The sequence below is a fragment of the Palaemon carinicauda genome, chromosome 31, assembly GCF_036898095.1.
Source record: "Palaemon carinicauda isolate YSFRI2023 chromosome 31, ASM3689809v2, whole genome shotgun sequence".
Classification (NCBI taxonomy): Eukaryota; Metazoa; Arthropoda; class Malacostraca; order Decapoda; family Palaemonidae; genus Palaemon; species Palaemon carinicauda.
The window spans coordinates 15,584,457-15,606,956 of NC_090755.1; the positions used below are offsets into that span (position 1 = coordinate 15,584,457).

General features: G+C 36.1%; 2 protein-coding genes across 2 annotated transcripts in view; one reads left to right on the plus strand and one right to left on the minus strand.

Annotated features, from left to right (window-relative positions):
* LOC137624323 (protein C-mannosyl-transferase DPY19L3-like) overlaps positions 1-22,500 on the plus strand; it is a 733,373-nt gene that overhangs the window by 170,176 nt on the left and 540,697 nt on the right. The window lies entirely within an intron of this gene.
* ft (cadherin-related tumor suppressor fat) overlaps positions 1-22,500 on the minus strand; it is a 434,096-nt gene that overhangs the window by 152,230 nt on the left and 259,366 nt on the right. Inside the window, 2 exon segments of the mRNA XM_068354996.1 lie at positions 2,401-2,547; positions 19,344-19,430. Of these exon segments, the coding sequence (XP_068211097.1) occupies positions 2,401-2,547; positions 19,344-19,430 (234 nt within the window).

Here is a 22,500-nt window from a genome sequence, read left to right on the forward strand (position 1 = left end):
TATTATATATACACATACGTATATACACACACACACACACACATATATATATATATATATATATATATATAGATACATACGTACATACATACATATATAAATATATATACATACATATATATATATATATATATATATATATATATATATATGCACATGCAAAGAAATATTGAAAGACAGAAGGTTTACGAGCCTTTCCCGCATTTATTTTAACTATACACAAACACGAAAACTTTTTTTTTTTTAACCAGTTTTGACCTTTACTAAAAACCGATCTGATTGCCAAGGCACCCCAACCCCCCCATTCACACTAACATAATTTTGTCCCATTACTGTTCATGGGTCAGTGAGCGGCAAAACATATTGAAAAAAAGGCGAGAGAGAGAGAGAGAGAGAGAGAGAGAGGAGAGAGAGAGAGAGAGAGAGAGAGAGAGAGAGAGAGAGAGAGAGGATGCCGCTCTTAAGCGATAATTGATGCAGCGTAAAGTGCCAGTGACGGAGTAAACTTTACGATAGGCTTCTTATCAGATAGAAGACGAACAACTCCCCCCTCCCCTCACTTCCCTTTCCCTCAACCCTATACCCTCCTACTGTAAATACCCCCCCCCCCCACTTCCTTCTCCTCCCCCATAGCCTTCTGTCCCCTCTACACTTCAACCAAAGTTTTACACGCCGGTCGATGTAACTGCTTAAACCAGGTTTAACAGTTAACCCTTCGACAGCTACAACGCTACACAAGGCACCGTTAGCCCGTGTTATCATGTCGTCTGAACACGTTTCATCGCGATTCAGCTTGTTTGCTTCAAAATATGTAAATATTGTAACAGGTTTGATGCTAAACGTCATAATGATCGGAATGATATTCCTAATCGGGTTGTTGAATCGGTAGAACTTCAAAAGTTCAAACTGGGGGAAGTGCCTTGGTATATAGATAGATAGATGATGAACATAAAGTTTATTTATTTCCTTATATACTTTCCTCACTGGGCTATCTTCCCTGCTGAACCCCTTGGTCCTATAGCATTCTGCTTTTCCAACTTTGGTGGTGACACAGCTAGTAATAATAATACTAATAATATTGGTATCTGCATTGCTTACATGTTTAATTTCTTATACACACTGGTATCACTGATGTCTGTTTACAAAGGGCAGGCTACGTAATACCCTTTTGTAGCCCAAAGCCACCAGAAACATGAAATAGGAAAATTAAAAAATAAAATATAGTCTTGGACAATTCTTGCTTCGTATATGGATGGAAAAGTGTTTAAACTTTTAGATATATAGAACGATGAATGACCTAAGTTTACCTCCGTAAGTCTTTCCTTTTTTCCACCTTGGTCGCCAACCTCTTAACTCTTATTACTTCCATAGTAAAGGTCACTCCTTGGCACCGAATGACCTCCCTGGCCCCAGTCTCGGGCCATATGGTATGAAAGTTACAAATCTAATCCATTATATCTTATATGAGTAAATTGTCATAATATCACTGGCTTTTTTCTTGTTTTTTTTATTAATTTTTATCATATCGTGTTTTCCTGAGTTTTTATTAAAAACTTTCTACTGACTTCATTCTACTACATCATAATTCCTTATAACATTGCAACTTCTCTATTGTAATTCCTACTGCATTACTGTTTATCTGAGGTAATTCCTGTGATATTATGTCGTTTTCTGATGTAATTTAATTATTAATTCTAGTTTTCGGAAGGTAATTTCGGTTAATTCATTATTTTTACGGGCAGTTTCATATATAGTGGTTTCAGTGGGCAATTTCCTCATTATCAGTTTTTGCTGGCCGGTTTTTTTTATTCAACCTTTTTAGGGGAGGAATAATTTGTATTATATAGCTTTCACATGGGATAATTCATATGACGTCATAGTCGTTTCCGGTACTTCTAATATAAGTATATATATATATGTATATATATATATATATATATATATATATATATATATATATATATGTATATATATATATATATATATATATATATATGTATATATTCTTAATTACTTTATCGTATTATATTTATTTTTCTTTGTAGGAAATCTTTACTATTTTCCTTGTTTGTTATTTTAATATATGCTACTGACGCCGATATTTAATATAAATAAAGAATAAAAGAATATTCAATTAAAATCATAAAAGTGAAGATGTCATCATAAAATATGAATAGCTTTCAGAAGACTTGCTTCTGAAATGAATCTAAAAATACCGCTAGCATAGTACAACACGTACTGGCCAAGAATCTTTCCAAGGTTATTAACCTACCCTCCTCACCTCGAACCTCAAACAGATATCTATTTCTTGAGGTGAGATCAGGAGCCGTGTACTGACTACTATATGGGTCCTGTGCGAGATAAGGTCTACTGCTGAGTGATACATTGAAGGTGTCTTACCTGTTCGTAATCAAGTCTGGACGTGAGTGTGAAGACGCCCGTCTGAGGATTGAGTGAGAAGACATCGTTGCCCCAGTCGGAAATGACCGTGTAGGACACCTGGCCGTTGGTTCCTTCGTCAGCGTCGATGGCAGAGACTTTGCCGACCTGTAAGAAAGGAAAAACGAGAATATTAATAAGTGCAGATGAAAGATTTTATCTTTTATAAATTGTAAGTACTCTGTGAAAGGATTTCTTAGCAATTACCTTTATTTACTTCCAGACGAATTAAAGGTTGATTGTTCATTCTCATGTAAAATTATCTTACTTGCTAGCCAACTTAATAGCTACTTCAGTAAACATTGAAATGCTTAAACATATCTAATTTCAGAATAAGTATGTATTTCTCCAACTTATGCTCTGAAATAGAAATAAATAAGAATCGCATCCTTTACACTGTGGTGGACTATTGGAAACGTCCCTGCCTGACGATCGCCGGACTGGGATTCGAGTCCCGCTCAAACTTGATAGTTTCTTGTAGTGTTTACAACCTCACCATCCTTGTGAGCTAAGGATGAGGGGTTTGGGGCAGCCTATAGGTCTACATGCTGAGTCATCAGGAGCCATTGCCCGTCCCTCCCTGGTCCAAGTGGTCTTGGCCGCTGGTCATATATATACATGGTCAGTCTCTAGGGCATTGTCCTGCTAGCTAGGGCGTTGTTACTGTCCCTTGCCCCTGCCATTCATGAGTAGCCTTTAAACATTTAAACTAACACAATGAACTCTTTTATCGCTTTTTGTAATTTCATATAATAAAGGTGAAAACTCTACCGTAAGCTGCATCTCAGAATAAAGGCTAATATTACACAATGAAGCAATGGAACTGGGCGTAAGACACAAGATAAAAATGTCGCCGACAACTAATAAAGATAACATTTACATAAGCTTTACGAATTTACACGCACACGTGACCACTTAGCTAACACACGAAACCATGTCGATCACTTACAGAATTTACCTACTTACAGACGTAAAAAATATTCAGTAATTATAATATAGTCGCCAAGTATTCTATTTTCACGGATAAGTTAAAGTCTTTATATAGATGTATTTTACAAGCAAATGTTCCACCTACACTATATTAACGCCCTTCATATTCTGAGAAGGTATACAGATATATGTATTTTACTTTAGTTCATAATAATTGCAGATATATCCTTCATGAAAAAAAAAATACACTTGAACTTTCTCAATAGACAACTTGTTTATATTTAACGCCCATTAAAGACAACTTGGTTATATTTAAAAGTCATGTACAATAGGAAAAACTGTAGCCAGGCAAAGAATTTTACAATATATATATATATATATATATATATATATATATATATATATATATATATATACAGTATATATGCATATATATACATACATATATATATATAGATAGATAGATATGGATACATATATACACACATCTGTATACATACACGTACTCCACACAAAAAAGTTGCACATACATAGATAACTCATATATATATATATATATATATATATATATATATATATATATATATATATATATATATATATATATATATATATATATATATATATATAAACCTGTATACATACACATACTCCACACAAAAAAAGTTGCACATACATACATAACTCCATACACAAACGTTAGATACATACACATCCGTCCCAGACAAAACCTACGTTCACATAAACACATTCCTGACCATCTCACCATCCATACACATAACCCAACAAACACTCACACTTTTACTACGATATTTTTAATATCTTTTGAATACCCCTCTGTCCAGATATGTTTTTGTGCGTTTGTTTGTTTGTTGAAGTATGTTCGAAGAGGGCGAGGATCTGTGTGGGGAGTGGGGTAGGCAGAAAGGATGGGCTTCAGATTGAAAAGAAGAGTAGAGGGAGAGGGGGGGGGGGGGGACCGAAGAGCTAAGATGCAGGTCAACATTTTACAAGGGAAGGATTGGCGATAAGACCCATTAAAGAAACTTTTTTTTTTCTTTGATTTTTTTTTTTCAATGGTAGCCCACTTGAGGCACAGAGAGAGAGAGGGAGAGAGAGAGAGAGAGAGAGAGAGAGAGAGAGAGAGAGAGAGAGAGAGAGAGAGAGACTCGTAATGGGCATCCATTTGAACAAGAACCAGTTATAAAGGGAAGCAGTATCAATGGGAAAGAGGAGAATGCGTTTGATCTATCAGGGGCGGTGGCCCTAATACTAACAGATAAAAGGTAGAAATGCGGAAGATTTTATAAGAACCAATCCAACGAGAATAGGAGAGTGTGTTGGGGGGAGAGGAGTGGGGTCGTTGGTAAGGGCTTGAGAAGGACAGGAGAGGGACGTGAAACAACAGTCTTGATAGAAGAGATCTCTCGCTGCTTCAAGAAAAAGTTGTCTGCATACGAGAGAAGTGTGATTCCGCAAAGCAAGCCGAGGAGGTGTCTCCGAGTGAAACAAAGGCGTCTTGAGACATCATCGCAACGTCAGGACCAGTTTTGTCCATCAAGAAGACCCCTTCAATCTCTAATTCATATCTGCTGGACCTTACAAGAATGTTGGGCCCATTTCATAAGGTTACGATTAACAGGCTGGACTACTACTACCTTGGTAATTATAGCTTTGGGTGTTATGTAAGTGACTTATATTCTCTCCAACAAACACGTATTAATATTATTACTTGCTAAGCTACAACCCTAGTTGGGAAAGCAGGATGCTATAAGCCCAAGGACTCCAACAGAGAAAATAGCCCAGTTAGGGAAGGAAACTAGGAAAATAAGATATTTTAATAAGAGTAACATTAAAATAAAAATTTCCTATATAAAATATAAAAACTTTAACAAAACAAGAGGAAGAGAAATAAGATAGAACAATGTGCCCGAGTGTACCCTCAAGCAAGTGAACTCTAACCCAAGACAGTGGAAGGCCATGGTACAGAGGTTATAGCACTCTTGGTAAGTTGCGACCAAATCAATCAATTCTTCTTCTTGGATTACTTTGAATAATAAAGGACTTTTACTCAACGAGCAACGCATATTGATTTGTTGAAAGTTACGTTAACTTTTGCGTAAACGCCATTACTTCGGTCAGATGGATAAGGCTTACGTTGTGACAATTGGAAATTTACTTTTGTTTTACGGTTTTTTTATAATCTTGTAAAATTTACTAATTATGGTAGAATTCATCTTTTAAACTTGGGTACTCAGTCCTTCAAAAGTTTTCTCTGCAGTTGTGTAATCTTTTAGAAGTAAAGACTAAATTATAGTAATATAGTATTTTGTGAGATGTTTATTCAATATAAAAATAATTTTGATTCCTATTCCATCACGAATAAAGTAGCTATGACGTTTCAATATTTAAGGACGATATCAGTTGCATCATATTGAGTCGCCATGTGAAACAAAGAGAAACTCTGATCATTTTGCCCCATTAACTCTCAAACCAAATTTCTCAGGCCTAGTACAGTTGGCTTCATTAATTCCGGTACGCTGACATCTGCTTTGCTTCCTATGTAATGTACCAGAATTAATGAAGCTATCTGTATCATGTCTTGCATTCATTCATGATCACCAAATCTATTGTTGCGTATTATCGTAATTTATTGAAGCAATCATTGTTATTATATTTTATGAGGGAAATAATTAGTATGTTGCTGCTATTGGTGGAAGTGGTGTTGGTGATATTATTATTATCATCTAACTCGTTAATCGTTCTATGGAGGTTGTACTCGTACATGAATGTACCACGGCTTGCTTGGGGAATGTGCCAGCCGTTGCAAAGGTAATCTTTTCTCAACATTACGAATATATGTTAATCGTACGTTCCCAGTCAGCTGCTACCTCATTACACTCAATTACGGGGTTTAATGTCTCTTTCTTGTTTTCATTACGACCGTATTTGAACTACATGGAGGCTTTGTTTAGATTTGGAGCATAGGCTTTCTTGAGTGTAGGGATTTTATTTATGTTAACAACGTGCCTAGAAGGTTTTAAGAATTTAGATTGGGAAAATGTAGGAATTAACATTAATGGGGAATAACTTAACATCTCAAGATTTGCAAATGGTATGTTCTATTGGGCGAATCACGGGCGAATTGCAAAAGAGGATAGAAGAATTGAATAGAGAAAGCAGAAATGTAGGACTTAAAATGAATATGAGTAAAACTAAGATAATGCTCAATGAAAATACAGACAACAAAATGGGTTATGGACGAACTTCTAGATTTTGTTAATGAATATACGTACTTAGGTTAGACAGTTAGTTTCCCCAGTCGATGAGACCGAAATTAAATTGAGAAAAACTATAGATTGGCAAGATTTTGGTAAATAGAATGAGATTATGAAAGGTAAAATGCCACTTTTTCTAAAAATAAAAGTATTTGATCAGATGGTCTTACCAGTATTAAATTATACATCAGAATCTTGGAGTCTTCCTGAAGCCTTAGAACATAAGCTAGTTACAACTCGAAGATCTTCGGAAAGAATAATGATGGGAATAGCACCAAGAGACAGAAAATAGCGACATGGATACCAGAGTAAACTTTAGTAGAGGATATTCTAACATGTAAGAAAAAGAAATAGACATGGGCAGGACATATAATGAGAATGGTACATAATACAATGGACAATACTAATAACAGAAGGGGTCCATAATGATTACAAACGGAGCTGGGTAAGGAAGAGAAGACCATAGATTGACGAGTTAAGAAAATTTGCTGGTATCGACAGGCATATAAAAACCATAAACAGACTCGAGTATAAGATGTCTAAGGACTTGGTGACCTGCAGTGGATTAGCAATGTCTGGATATATATATATATATATGTATATATATATATATACATATATATATATATATATATATATATATATATATGTGTGTGTGTGTGTGTGTATATATATATATACACATACATACACAGTCTATATGTGCGTGTATGTGTATACATAGTTAAAGAGGGAGAACACGTTTCTTTTCCTCTGTAATGCCTTTTCCATTCATTGAATCATTTATTTTCATCTAGATATTTATACTATCACGCTTGACATACTTTGCAATATCTTTATGCTGTCTCCAAAACAACCCCCGCCCCCCTTGTTTCCCTCACACAATCCCAACGCCCACACATAGCCCCACACAAAAGGTCAGGCGAAGTGGCTGGCTGGTTGGTTGGTTGTTGGGGGCAACAAACTATGTTGGAACTCGGTATACCTGCTTTTCATCCCCCATCCACCCCCTACCCCCTACGACAGACCATCCACTCCCATCCCCCGTGGTGTTCTCCGTCCACCCCCAACACAGCTAATTGGTCATAAAGTTCGTTAAAGGAAGCTTAAAGGGGAAGCATAAATTACTTCTCGGCAACCTCTCGCGGCTGAGGTAGGAGGAGGCCCACTTTGACTCCCCAAAAGTACACCGGGGATTAAAACCGTACTTGGACCCGAAAGGAAGATCAGGATCGGTCTCATAATAGGCCCAAAAAATTCTCTCTCTCTCTCTCTCTCTCTCTCTCTCTCTCTCTCTCTCTCTCTCTCTCTCTCTCTCTCTCTCTCTCTCATCGGTTCAAAAATAGGTTAACTTCGTAATGTAGTCTTTACTCAGGAATGCGATTTCTGTGCATCGTAGAAAACACTGAATATATTCACATTTGATCTATCCCCAATTCTGGTTTTTATGCCAAAGGAACAGAGCCGGGCACATCTGACTCCTCTACCCTTTCAGAAAGTTAACAGCGTTGACATCAATTGTGTTTACCCATCGGATGATGAAATATTATCTTTCTAAACAAAGGATAGCAGCTAAGGACCGGATGCACATAAGTCAACAAAGATTTCCATAACATGAAGGCTGAAGGAGGATGCAGACAGCGGAAGAAGGATTTTATTTGAGTGATTTGAAGTTTGGTCTCCAAAATTATACATGGTAGTTCACATGCAATGAACGCCTAAAATGAAGAAGGCTTAGTAGTTCATTCTTTAAGACGATCATTAGAAGAATGAGCATAGGACTAGCAGCCTCATCTTAGAAAGCAATGCTTAAATATTTGCAACAGACCTTTTGGTCGTTGTGTGAGTGACAGTGAGCACCGGGAGCCAACAGAGGGACTCCGGAGATGATATATTGCAGTACTTGAAAAGGTGAGATGAGGAAATCAGAACTCGAAATCCTTCTTAGGATAATATTTCCAGGTTTTGTCTGACATTTCAACCACACGGCTTAAACATTAACCTCGAGCTTGATATGATGACGTTATATCTGAGAGAGAGAGAGAAAGAGAGAGAGAGAGAAAAAAAAAATTTGTGGTGGCCTGTATAGTATTTATAACCACCCGAAATGTGTGTGACAGATAGAAATATAATAATTTAAACACAGCTGACCGACACTGGTCAACAAGACTTATGACTATTGGTCTCTCTCCGTCCCTCTGGTAGGGGTAGTGAAAGTAGTCATACCCTAGTGAGAGGGGTTGTAGTTAATAAAAGGGAAGGGGTGGGAAGGGTTAAATATGAGTGTGTGTGTGTGTGTGCATAGATAAAAGAAATTAAAAGAAGGGTAAGTATTGGATGGAGAGCTTTTGGTGGACAGAATGAGATTATGAAAAGTAAAATGCCACTTTCTTTAAAAAGAATCTGATGGTCATACCAGTACTTACTTTTGCATCACAAACTTGGAGCCTTACTAAAACTTTAAAACATAAGCTAATTACAACTCAAAGAGCCATGGAAAGGATAATGATGGGAATAACACCGAGAGACAGAAAAGGGGCAACATGGATAAGAGAGCAAACTAAAGTAGAGGATATTCTTACAACCTGTAAGAAAAAGAAAAGGACATTGGCAGGACATACAATGAGAATGATATATAGATTGACTCTAAGAATTTGAGATTACAAAAGAAACAGAGAAGGAAGAGAAGACGATGGATTGACAAGCTAAAAAATGCCGGTATAGACTGGCATAGATAGACCATAAACAGACGCTCTGTCCCACTATTCTATCTAATTCTTCTTCCTCTTTTGTTAGTTTTCATAGTTTATTTAGGAAATATTTATTTTAATGTTGTTGCTGTTCTTGAAATATATTTTTCCTTGTTTCCTTTCTATACTGGGCTATTTTCCCTGCAGGGCCCCCTGGGCTTACGCATCCTGCTTTTCCAACTAGAGCTGTAGCTTAGAAATTAATAATAATAATGATAATAATAATAATGATGGAAGAACATGTCTCAGGCCTTTGATGATATATATATATATATATATATATATATATATATATATATATATATATATATATATATATATATATATATATATATATATATATATATATATACTCCGTCATTGACATAAACACACTGGCAAAGCAAACACGTACACCCATTGAACTCTTTCTTTCTCACACTGATACCGAGGGGTCACTCTCGCATACTTGTCATTGCCCGACCACTACATGGAACCAGTACCTGATAACATTCCTTAACTTTTTTTTCTCTTTCTCTCGTGGGCAGAGACAGACAGAGAACGAAAAGAAATTTATTTTTTGTTTTTACATCAGTGCTGTCAACTATACCTTGTTTAATTTATTTGCTTGAATGGTATTTTGTATTTTTTGGTTTTGCTGTGGAGTAGGATAGGGATTATGATGATGATGATGAAAACACAACACTAAACAACTACAATCAACAAAACAAGCAGCGTTGTTCAAGAATGCCCATTACCATATAGTCCCGCACAGACCCGGTTAGTAGTTATTTATAGATAGACGCATGAAGAAGACCAGTTAGGAGAGAGGGAAAGAGAAATATATGAGAGGACGTTCAGATTCATCTTGAGAGCGAACTAGATATTACTAATATATTGTTGATGATACAACTTCTCTTTTTAATCTTAAAAAAAAAAGAAGAAGAACGACGTGCGGGACTATATGGTAATGGGCATTCTCGAACAACGCTGCTTCTTTTGTTGGTTGTTTAGTGTTCTGTTTTCATTATTATCATCATCATCATCATTATTCTACTCCACAGCAAAAACAAAAATATAATGTACCATTCAACCAAATAAATTAAGAAAGGTATAGTTGACAGCACTGATGTAAAAGCAAAAAAATAAATTTCTTTTCGTTGCCACTGTTTCAACTGCGATATATACTGCTATTGGTAAGCAATTGTAATACTCCAACAAATGTATTGATAATTTGATTTACAATTGTAGAAGTTATTGGTGTCACTGTTACTATTCCTTTTATTACAATTAGCAAATATTTTAAAAGTCACACGTCGATTACTGTATGAATATTGCTTCATATTATTTTTGACTTGCAACGACCATTGCCTCGGTTGCTGTCACTTTTTTTCAGTGTTGCTACTATTTTCGCTACTCGTTTTCCTTCGTTGCTACTGTAATTAAAATTGTGGTAATGTAATTTAATGTAATGTGGTAGTGTATTTTTCATTCACTGTAATGATATTGCTTCTTTATATCTCACTCTCTCCCGCACTGATAATAGAAAACCCCGTTTAAGCTTGCCATCGCATGTTTTACATTGTTTGTATTTTTTGTGTCATTATTGTCCTCAACTGTTCGTATATAAGCTCGTTATGTGTTGAATAAACCTCACTTGTATTCACCTCGATCTCTGTTAGTACCTGAAAGCTACGTTGCCACACAACTGATGCTCTTGTTAGCTGCGTTTCAAATAATTTTGATAAACAGAAAATCCGAAAAATTACCTTCAAATGATAATCTAACTCCATAATAAAAAAAACTTTTCTATGCATCGCATTGCCATATCAATACCGCAATAATCCGGCGAAACCTATTGGTTCGTAAATAACCTGACATTTCAGTTGTGCATCGAGTGGTATCAATTTGTATTTCTCATTAAATAATGCCAGCGACGTATATAAACACAATATGTTTCTCTGCAATATCGCTCATCAAGCTCCTCTAATAATAAAAAAAAAAAAATGTAAATTCATGTCTATCTATGACCTTTTTGCTGGTTTTCTCTGACCTAGGTTGAACATTTCACCTAAAATTGACGTAAGTACCACCGGCGACTAGCTTTGTCAGACTTTACTGCCAGAAAATACTGTTTTGTCAAACCAGCTTACAAGATTTATTACTGGGAGAGAGTTCAGGTTGAACCTACCTGGATCCTTATCGAAAAAAAAACAGGTCATATCCTACGAAAAAGAAAAAAAAAAAAAAGAAAGAAACAGCCCAAACACTTAAAGGAAGGAAAACGAAAGAAGAAACTAAAGTCACTGTATCTCTTATCTCAAGCTCTGTGTAAGTAAGAGGCTTCAGCCTACAGTAGACGGCCGTAGAAGTTTGTTTGCTTTTTCTTTTAATCTTTTTACCCATTTGTTTTGTGAATTTGTTTGTCATTCCTTAATAAAAACATGAGAACATTTCAGAATCTTGTGTGATTTAAAGATAGGTGATGGGAAATGGAAAAGAGGGGTAATATTTGATGGGGGGTTGTGGCTTATTGGTAACATCTCTGTCTGGTGATCGCCAGACTTATGATTGAGTCCCGCTCAAATTAGTTAGTTCCTTAAGTGTCTGCAACTTCACTATACTTGTAAGCTAAGGATAGGGAGTGTTAAGGAGCCTATAGTTCTACCTGCATAGTCATCAGCAGTCATAGCCTGGCCCTCCCTGATCGTAGCTTGGGTGGAGAGGTGGCTTTGGTGCTGATCATATGTATGTATGGTCAGTCTCTAGGGCATTGTCCACCTTTAAAGTTGGGTAATGAGTGAAACTTTTGGTGAAGCTGAATGAGGTAAGGATAAAGCACACACACACACACACACACACACACACACACATTGCCCAGACCTTATTTCCGGACCGGAGCTCTTAGACAGTCAGTCATAGCCCCCAGAAGGATAAAAGGTTGCTGGCTTTTTCTTTGGATGGAGTGGAGGAGGAAAGGAGGTTGGTAGGGGAGGGGAGGGTGGGTGGTTGACCACTTGATGAACACAGATGCAACCCAAGTTTACATTGAGCCAGGCAGGCCGAATGCATCTGCAGGATCCTCGAGTGACAGCCCCGATTAGAGGAGATGCTGCCGCCGATTTGGCATGATGTGGACGGAATGACCAGTCTGGTGACGCGAATGCGACATGTACAGCCCCATGAGCTTCCAGACTTGTCAAAACATACAGATAGGAGGGCGCCTCATGCCATCAGGCACCGCACATACTACCTGGCAGGGCGATGTTATTGATCTCACAGTTGAAAGTATTAACAACGCCAACAACAGGTATCGAATGCGTGATCGCTCAGGAGATAGTCCTAGATGAACTTTGAAGTGTTTTGTGTTGAGTCTGTCCTCGTCAGTTTTACCGTTAAAACCTTGGTTCTCTCTCTCTCTCTCTCTCTCTCTCTCTCTCTCTCTCTCTCTCTCTCTCTCTCTCTCTCTCTCTCTCTCTCTCATACACTGATAAATTCTGTTTATCTGAGTGGGAAACCTTGCAATGACTTATCTTGGAAAGAAACCTTCCCACCACTCTCTCTCTCTCTCTCTCTCTCTCTCTCTCTCTCTCTCTCTCTCTCTCTCTCTCTCTCTCTTTCTTTAAAAAGCACAGTCGATGCAATACATTTGATTTTGAAGCGACCATCCATATTTGGATGGTTGATTGATCACTGCTTTTTTCATGCCCTGCCCAGCAAGCACTCTTGCAAACACCTTTTTAATTTACATAACACGAAAAAGCAATTATCGCCTCGATACCTAATCAAAGACAAATCCTCATTGCAAGGATGTTATGGATAAAGATCATTATTTTAGTGAATTAGTGTTGTGAATTTTCTTTACTTTTATTTTTTTATTCTTTAATGAGTAATTTCTTGCAGATATTTTTGGTAATAATGTTTTGATTCTTTCACATTAATATTATCAATAACTTTTTTTTTGGTGGATTAAGTGTCCGAAATTGTATTTTTTCATAGTAATTCTTATTCTTATAACTCATTAAGGATTTTTCTTCTCATGAATTTATTCTTATCAAGCAAATCCTTGTAGCAAGGATATCATTGATAATGAGTTTTGTGAGCTGAGTGAATGATTCATATGTTGTTACAGCTGCGATTGAATTACTGGCCTATCTCTATATATCTACTAATATATATATATATATATATATATATATATATATATATATATATATATATATATATATATGTGTATATATATATATGTGTATATATACATATCTACACATGCATACATATATGTATATACATATATATCTATATATACATATATAGGCTTGTATATATGTACACATATACATATGCACACACATATGTACACACATATATATATATATATATATATATATATATATATATATATATATATATATATATGTATGTATGTATATGTATATACAGAAAGAAAAACGATACTAATATCCTACTAGACAAAGAAAGAATAACCAACCAAAATAGAATAACTAGAAACGAAAATAGAATAAACAAACCAAATAAGAATAATGCACCACCATGAAAGAAAGAGAAAAAGAGGCAGAAGGACTCTTTATAAATAGACCCGGGAAGACGAGTTCGCTGCCTCCCCAAAAGAGATACAAATGTAATAGGATGGAGATGTGTTCCTCTGACAAGACGGAGACCCGAGAAACCATTTATATTGTCCGGTGCTTTTTGGTGGCAAAGTTATGTTTATGCTGGATAATCAAGCATTCTGACAAGTTCTTGGGGATTTTTTTACTTTTTTGTTTTGTTTTTGTTTTCTTATCAAGAAAGCGCGACAGACGACAGTTTGTGACTATTTTGTGTTAGAGTGATTCATGCACTAGAATGGAACATTATACACACACACATGCATACATATGGTTATTGAATAGTTGAAATTAATTTGATTCCACCCTGTAGTACTTTGTGGGTTTGTCGACCTTTTTGGCGCATGGACGCTGATACCAGACTCCTGAAGCTTGTTTCAAGTCCCTAAAACTTCTACCCACTTATCCTTGCTCACAGACGATTTTAAAGGTTTAAAGGCCACTCATGAATGCCAGAGGCAAGGGACAATGACATTGCCCTAACAAACAGGACAATGCTCTAGAGAATGACCACATATGCATATGATCAGCTCCCAAGCTCCCTCTTTACCCAAACTAGGTCTAGGGAGGGCCAGGCAATGGCCACTGATGACTCGGCAGGTACACCTATAGGCTCCCCCAACTCCCCATCCTTAGCTCACAAGGATAGTAAGGTTGCAGACTACAAAGGAAGGAACAAATTTGAGCGGGACTTGAATCCTAGTCTGGCGATCACCAGCCAGGGACGTTACCAATAGGACTTGGTGTCGGCCTTTTGTGGACATAAGCCAACTTAACTTGAATGTTCCTGAAATTGTTAGGGGGAAGAATTCATTTTCCTTTGTCTTCCCAACCGAATACGAAATAGATGTAGTTTTGATTTGCTTTTACCGATTCTTAGCATAGATTTATAAAAAAAAAAAGTTATTTTAGGTGAAATTATCCTGAACATGAGAGAAATATTCAAAAAGGAAAACGGGCGATGATTTGTTTGTATTTAAGATAAATTAACAATTCTCTTTAAAACGACCACCACTTTCTTTATTAGAAGCGGACATGCGAATATTTCCTATAACATCCATAAAAATAAGTTTTATATAACATTAACGTTCAAAATACTGATAAAAGTAACACACAAACATACACACACATATATATATACATATATATATATATATATATATATATATACATATATATATATATATATATATATATATATATATATATATATATATATATATATAAATATATTCAAAGAGAGAGAGAGAGAGAGAGAGAGAGAGAGAGAGAGAGAGAGAGAGAGAGAGAGAGAGAGAGAGAGAGAGAGAGAGAGAGAGAGAGCTATACTTTTACTTTTGTCAATATGCCATCAATGTCAAATGTGCTACACTAAGCGCCGCATCAAAAACTTGCTCAAGTTGATGGTTCGAGGACAAGTAACCTTTCTTCAACGAGAACTGATAAATAAGGACTTGAATAATGATTAGAAACAATGAACTGACATTTGTCTTAAAATAAACCTCTCCAAATAGATCCAAACATTTTTAATGATCCTGGATCGAAAATATTGTTCTCATGCAGTGCGTGATATAAAATCATTTCAAGACCGGGGCTCTAAATTTAGAATTATTTTAAGAACAGGTTTATAAATCTAAAATTATTTCAAGAACAGGGCTCTAAATCCAAAATCATTTCAAGATCAGGGCTCCAAATTCAAAATCATTTCAAGAATAGGGCTTTAAATCCAAAATCATTTCAAGAACAGGGCTCTAAATTCAAAATCATTTCAAGAATAGGGCTCTAAATCCAAAATCATTTCAATAACAGGGCTCTAAATTAACTATTAGAATCGACATGGGATCTAAAATAGTATCCATAAATTATCTTTAATACAAAATGATAATTATAAACGGCTAAGGATCCAAAATTAAAAGTATCCATAAATGATCCTTAATACAAAATGATAATTAGAAACGGCCAAGGATCCAATGATATATAACATAAACGATGAGCGATCTGGCGATCCAATACGATTGCTAGAATGGCCCGGGTTCCAGTGTCAAGTTGACTGACCTCTGGACAAGATAAAGTGTCAGATCTCCCCCCTCTCGTTCATGTCACCACGGTATTATGCGGTGTCACTTTAAACCACACCTTTGGCTTGATCCTCTTTTTAATCGTACGCTCAGGAATCACTTTACACAAGACCAGTTGAAAGTGTGAGGACTCCTCTTTCATATCTACTGTAAATGTGAAATGGTATATCTCTCTCTCTCTCTCTCTCTCTCTCTCTCTCTCTCATAGTCTTCTGTTGTATAGACCTACATTGTTTAATGTCAATCAAATTTGCTGCTGCTACTCTCTCTCTCTCTCTCTCTCTCTCTCTCTCTCTCTGTTTCCTGTTGTACAGCCCTACATTGTTTAATGTCAGTCAAATTTGCTGCTACTCTCTCTCTCTCTCTCTCTCTCTCTCTCTCTCTCTCTCTCTCTCTCTCTCTGTATAGGCCTTCTTTGTTAATGCCAATCAAATTTGCTGCTGCTACAATAACAACACCAGCTTAAACTACCATTATTACTACTACTGCTGCTTTTCATGTTTAATAACTGAATTAGTTGTTATTTGAAATTTTGCTGCTATCAATACCTTTACGTCTACAACAACTTCTAATACCAGAATGGTGGAGACACTTGGAACCTTGTAAATGAGTATAAATTTTACTTTACCTCCTCTATAGATTCATTTCTTCCATCTTGCTGTCCAGTCACCTCTTATTACAACTATAGGATTTTACCCTAGATGCCCTTGGGCACTAAAGGGCCTCACAGGCCCCAACGCGGATATATACATCCCAAATCCCTAGATCTCATCCAATTCACTCCTAAAGCTATTTGTGGCCTATTGGTAACGTCTCGGCATGGTGATCGCCAGACTGTGTTCGAGTCCCTTTCAAACTCGTTAGTTTCTTTAGTGTGCACAACCTCACCATCCTTGTGAGCTAAGGAAGGGGGATTTGGGGGAGCCGATATGTCAACTTTTTGAGTCATTACAGCTATTGCTTGGCCCTCCCTTGTCCTAGCATGGGTAGAGAGGGCCTTGGGCGTTGATCATATGATTGTTCAGTCTCTAGGGCATTTCCCTAGTTTGCTAGATCCATGTCACTGTCCTTTTCCCCTGCTATTCATGAACGGGTTTTTAAGCGTTAAAACTACTAGGAAATAAAAATGATAACAACCTGTCAAGTTATTCACGTTGCTTTTTGTGTGAATATTCCAAGAAAGGTCCTTTAAATATCTTAAAAGTATATATAAAAAAAGCCTACATTACAAAGTCTTCATTTACGAGGCTTTTGAATGTCTTCCTAACTTTCAATGGTCATTTATTTGTTATTTCTTGACCAATCTTCTTTTCATTCATAGCTTCTTTCTTTGACACTAAGTCAGAGTTGTACAAATTATGAGATAGTGGGCATGATCTTCTGTATCACACTTGATGCATCTATTGATGGTGTGCATTCATTAAGATGGCGCAAATGAATGTTAACTTGTAACGCGAGAATCCACATAATAAAAGAGATTCGAAAACCAAGAAAATTATGCTAATTGTTAGACGTAAAAAATAAAACGAAAATTAAACTTCACCTTAATGATAAGAATTGCAACTTGATATTAGTTGGTGAATATAATATACTCTAGCCTATGCTGATCTGGATAACAGGAATCGAGAGAGAGAGAGAGAGAGAGAGAGAGAGAGAGAGAGAGAGATTTTGTAACACCCCGCAGAACTTAAAAGACTAAAGGAATCAGTAATGGGTTGCAATAAGACCAGTAGCCAACATGTCACGTAAGTCTACCTGAAATAGGGTAGAAGAGACTCTTTAGCCATGGTAAGCAGCTCTTTTTAGGAGAAGAACACTCCAAAATCAAACCATTGTTCTCTAGTCTTGGGTAGTGCCATAGCCTCTGTACCATGGTCTTCCACTATCTTGGGTTACAGTACTCTTGCTTGAGGGTACACTGGGGCACACTATTCTATCTTATTTCTCCTCCTCTTGTTTTGTTAAAGTTTTGATAGTTTATATAGGAAATATTAATTTTAATGTTACTGTTCTTGAAATATTTCATTTTCCCTTCTATCCTTTCCTCATTGGGCTATTTTCCCTGTTGGAGCCCCTGGGCTTATAGCATCCTGCTTTTCCAACTAGGTTTGTAGCTTAGTAAGTAATCATAATAATAATAATAATAATAATAATAATAATAATAATAATAATAATAATAATAATAATAATAATAATGAAAACCCCAGATCAGGGCGTAGATTTTTCGGTTTAATAAATAAAAGCGCCCTGAATATACCGTCTTGTTTCTTGCAAGTTACTAATGCTTTTTTACTTGCTCATCTATATTGTCATATCTTCCAATATTTCTCTTTAAAGATTCACTGTTTCTCTTTTAAATATTTAGCTTCTCCGTGTTATTGCTTTTAAAACGGTGGCTTGGAACTCTCAAACGGCCCATAATATGCTAGCGATGCCTGGTGGAATTTATAGCACAGAGAGAATGTGGTATGAACTAGCCATCAACTTCAACAAAATGCTTGAATATATAAAGACAGAATATTTATCGTTTTTATGTAATGTGCAGCTGGATGGTTGCTCGAAGTAGTGGTACGAGTCATTTTATCAACTCATGAGAAAGAACTATTTAATAATAATTATGATTAAATCTTCTCATACTAAGATGTATATTTTATATATATTGTTTTTGTAAGGGAATGTGAGTACCGTAAGTATATATACTGTATATATATATATATATATATATATGTGTGTGTGTGTATATATATATATATGTGTATATATATATATATACATATATATATATATATATAAAGTTCTCTCTCTCTCTCTCTCTCTCTCTCTCTCTCTCTCTCTCTCTCAATTAGATAATTAATTCATTAAACTCGGGACATTGAAAAAGACTGTTTGAGGGCACATTCGGGCAATCTAATCTTAAGTACCTTGTTTCTCTTGTTGATTTTTCTATGGAAGTTTTAATAGTTTGAATATGAAAGGTATATTTTAATGTCGTTACTGTTCTTAAAATATATAATTTTAATTGTTCATTACTTCTCTTGCAGTTTATTTCCTTATTTCCTTTCATCACTGTGCTATTTTTCCCTGTTGGAGCCTTTGGGCCTATAGTTTCCTGCTTATCCAACCAGGGCTGTTGCTTAGCTAGTAATAATAATAATAATAATAATAATAATAATAATAATAATAATAATAATATTAATTAATAATTAATAATAATAATAATAATAATAATAATAATAATAATAATAATAATAATCCTACCTTGGATCCCCTCTCGGCGTCTTCCGGAATGTCAAAGGAGTAGGCAGGTTCCTTGAACTCCGGCGGATTGTCATTCGTGTCCGTGACCTGTTTTTTTTTTTTTTTTTTTTCATGGGGAAGAAAAAGGAACACTTGTGATTATTCATAATAAGTTTTTTCGGAGTATTAATATGATGCGATTTATGTATCAGAATTATTTAGCATGCTACATAATTTTTAATATATGTATCACGATAATTCATGTTGGGTAATTGATAGATAACACTAATGCTTGTGATTATTTATAAAAGGCTTTTTATGTATCAGTATTATGATATGTATCAAAATTATTTAGCATGCTATATAATTCTTGATATGTGTATGACTATAATTCAAGGTAGGTAATATATATATATATATATATATATATATTTTAGATTGTGTAATATCCGCATTGTTCATACAGTAATAGGTTATAAACTTAATCATTAATATTCATTATCAACAAGTAATTCATTGGTATTATCTTAAATAGCATTTTAATAGTACACTCATTATGTACTAAATTATATTATTATTCATAATTAATGACAGTTCTTTTTAGAAATATGCATAATAAGTAACAGCTGTATAAATAACATTCAAATCTTGGTAATTAATGCACCCTTAAATAAATTATATATTTAATTTTAACAATATACATGATTTTTAAGATATAATTGTATGGGTTTCTCTTCCCATTAACTGACTAAATCCATAGAGGATTGATTGGTTAGATACATCAAAGGATAGCCAGTTCTTTGTGATGCGCAGTGCTTATCTAACTAAGGCAAGTGACCCCTGCCGGTCCATACCAATTCTAGTAAGATCAACCGCCAGGCATCTTAAGTTAATGCCGAAGAGACGACTGGCGAAATCTAACCGAGGCCCTTTGCGTCGATATAGGAGGAGATGATGATGAATCGTATAGTCAAGGAAGATGGATAGTATACGTTCGACTACCTGAACTTCAATGACTGAAATATATTTTGGAAATGTGCAATACTGGATATACTTTTTCATTTCTGCCTTTTCATTCCCGCTAATATTCTTTCTTTTTACTTCTGTTGGACTGAATGCAATTAGCATTAAGTTTTATTAATGAAAAATCAATCAATAACATAATAGCTGTTTTAGTCACTACAATTCAGGTAGTCGAGCATGTATTATCCATTTCAATAGACCATTCGATTTTCTTATGGTCGGGGAAAAGTGGATATTACAGAAAGAAGGTAACAATGAAAACATATATCCAGCCTGGGCCATTTTCAACCAGTTTACAAATTTTCAACATGATGTTTGTAGACAATTGATCTGAAGGATATTGATTCCTGGAGTCTCTCTGTTCCTCTTTAAATCGACTTTTGATGAGGTTTTAAGAACCTTTTAAAAACCTTCTTTATCAGATATGAAGGGTTCATTATAAGAACACTGCTTCTAACGTTGTCGTTCTCTTATTGATGTCATTATTCTTGTTGCCATGGCAATAGTTCTGCTGATGTCTAAGCTGCTCTCGACATTTTTGTTTATACTCTCTTAGCAACGTTGCTTCTTACTAACGTGTTTGTTGACGTTGCCATCGTAACGTTGCCTCTAAAGTTACTGATGTGCAGTCATGGCAATAGTGTTACTGGTTATCTGCCTCTGCAAGGTAGATGCCAGCAGTTGTTGACTTTTCTAATGAATAGCCAATCATGATCTACTTATCAAAGAGAGGTATAATTTCATTACATGTATGTATGTATGTATGTATGTGAAAACTTAACGACGGCGTAGTTGATTTTCTGTTCCACATCGGAAGATAGTAAACCTCAGAAAAGTTGTGATGTCGGATAATTTGATACAAATTTTTCCCTTTTTTTCTAAACAGAGATTAAGTTTATATCGTGTCTTGACAAAAGGAGGAAGATGAGGAAAAAGCAGCAGTGAACGCAAAGGCTCTTACACCTGACTCTATCCTGCAACTTCTTGCATCATCAAATTATCATTTCACCTGCGGACGTCAATTACTACAATTCGATTTCCCAATGGTGCCGAGTGCTTACGCACGCGCATGTCATTCATAACGGGTAAATGCAACCCACACTCCTCCTTCCATTCCGAGAAATTAATAAAGTAATATCTGTCATCAGCGGAAGAGACCATTGTAATCGAGGCATCTGCATAGGTCGCCTAACAACGCGATCCATTGACGAGACATGGCTGCCTCCCATCCATTAGTTCGGCTAACCATCGTCATACAGCTCTTCGGCTTCCTGCCCCGTTTGTGCCCGAGCTCTCTCTCTCTCTCTCTCTCTCTCTCTCTCTCTCTCTATTGACAATTGTCCCATGCCCCGGGCCAATTGGCGGGATCGACGCTTGCAATTCGTTAGTCGGACGAGGCATTTAGTGCGACTTCTGGGTCCTCTCGTACTCCGCGGATACCGCCGCGGATAATCTTTTAATCCTAATGCTGTGTGGCTGAACCTTTATCTGCCTTTATTTTTTGCTTCTGCTGTCGTCCTGTATGTTTTACCTCTTTTCACATAGCCTTTTCCTGTCCTTTTTTTTTCATTATTCGTTTTGCGGGTTTTACTTGTCTTTATTCCCTTCTTTACCCCATTATTTTAATAATTTTCCAGTAATCTTTATCTTTATATTCATCCTGTGTCCTCCCTCCCTTCTTATCTCGGTATCCATATTCTCTCTTATTTTTCTCACTATATGTTTTACATTTCGTGTTTGTATTGTTTTAAGACCATTGGAGGTTACCAACATTGTCACTGGAGGATTCCCTTCCCTTTTAACTGGTTGTGGGAGTTATCTCTCATCTTATGGACGGTAACAAAAATGAATGAAAAAGAGGAATATGAAGGAAGGGGAGACTAGGAGCAGAAGCCTTCATACGTCTGCGGAATGTAGAGAGAGAGAGAGAGAGAGAGAGAGAGAGAGAGAGAGAGAGAGATTTTGGCGGCAGTGCACTTGCTCACATTCATACATACTCGGGCGTATAAGCCGTCAGATGACAAATGACAGATACATATCGAGGTCGCATAGCTCGGGTCTCTTTTTTTTTTTTATCATCGTCAGGATCGCCTTGTGCTTCGCGAAGTTCTGTCCTTCGCCTATTTTGAACCCGGGCTGAGGGGGGGAGATGGGG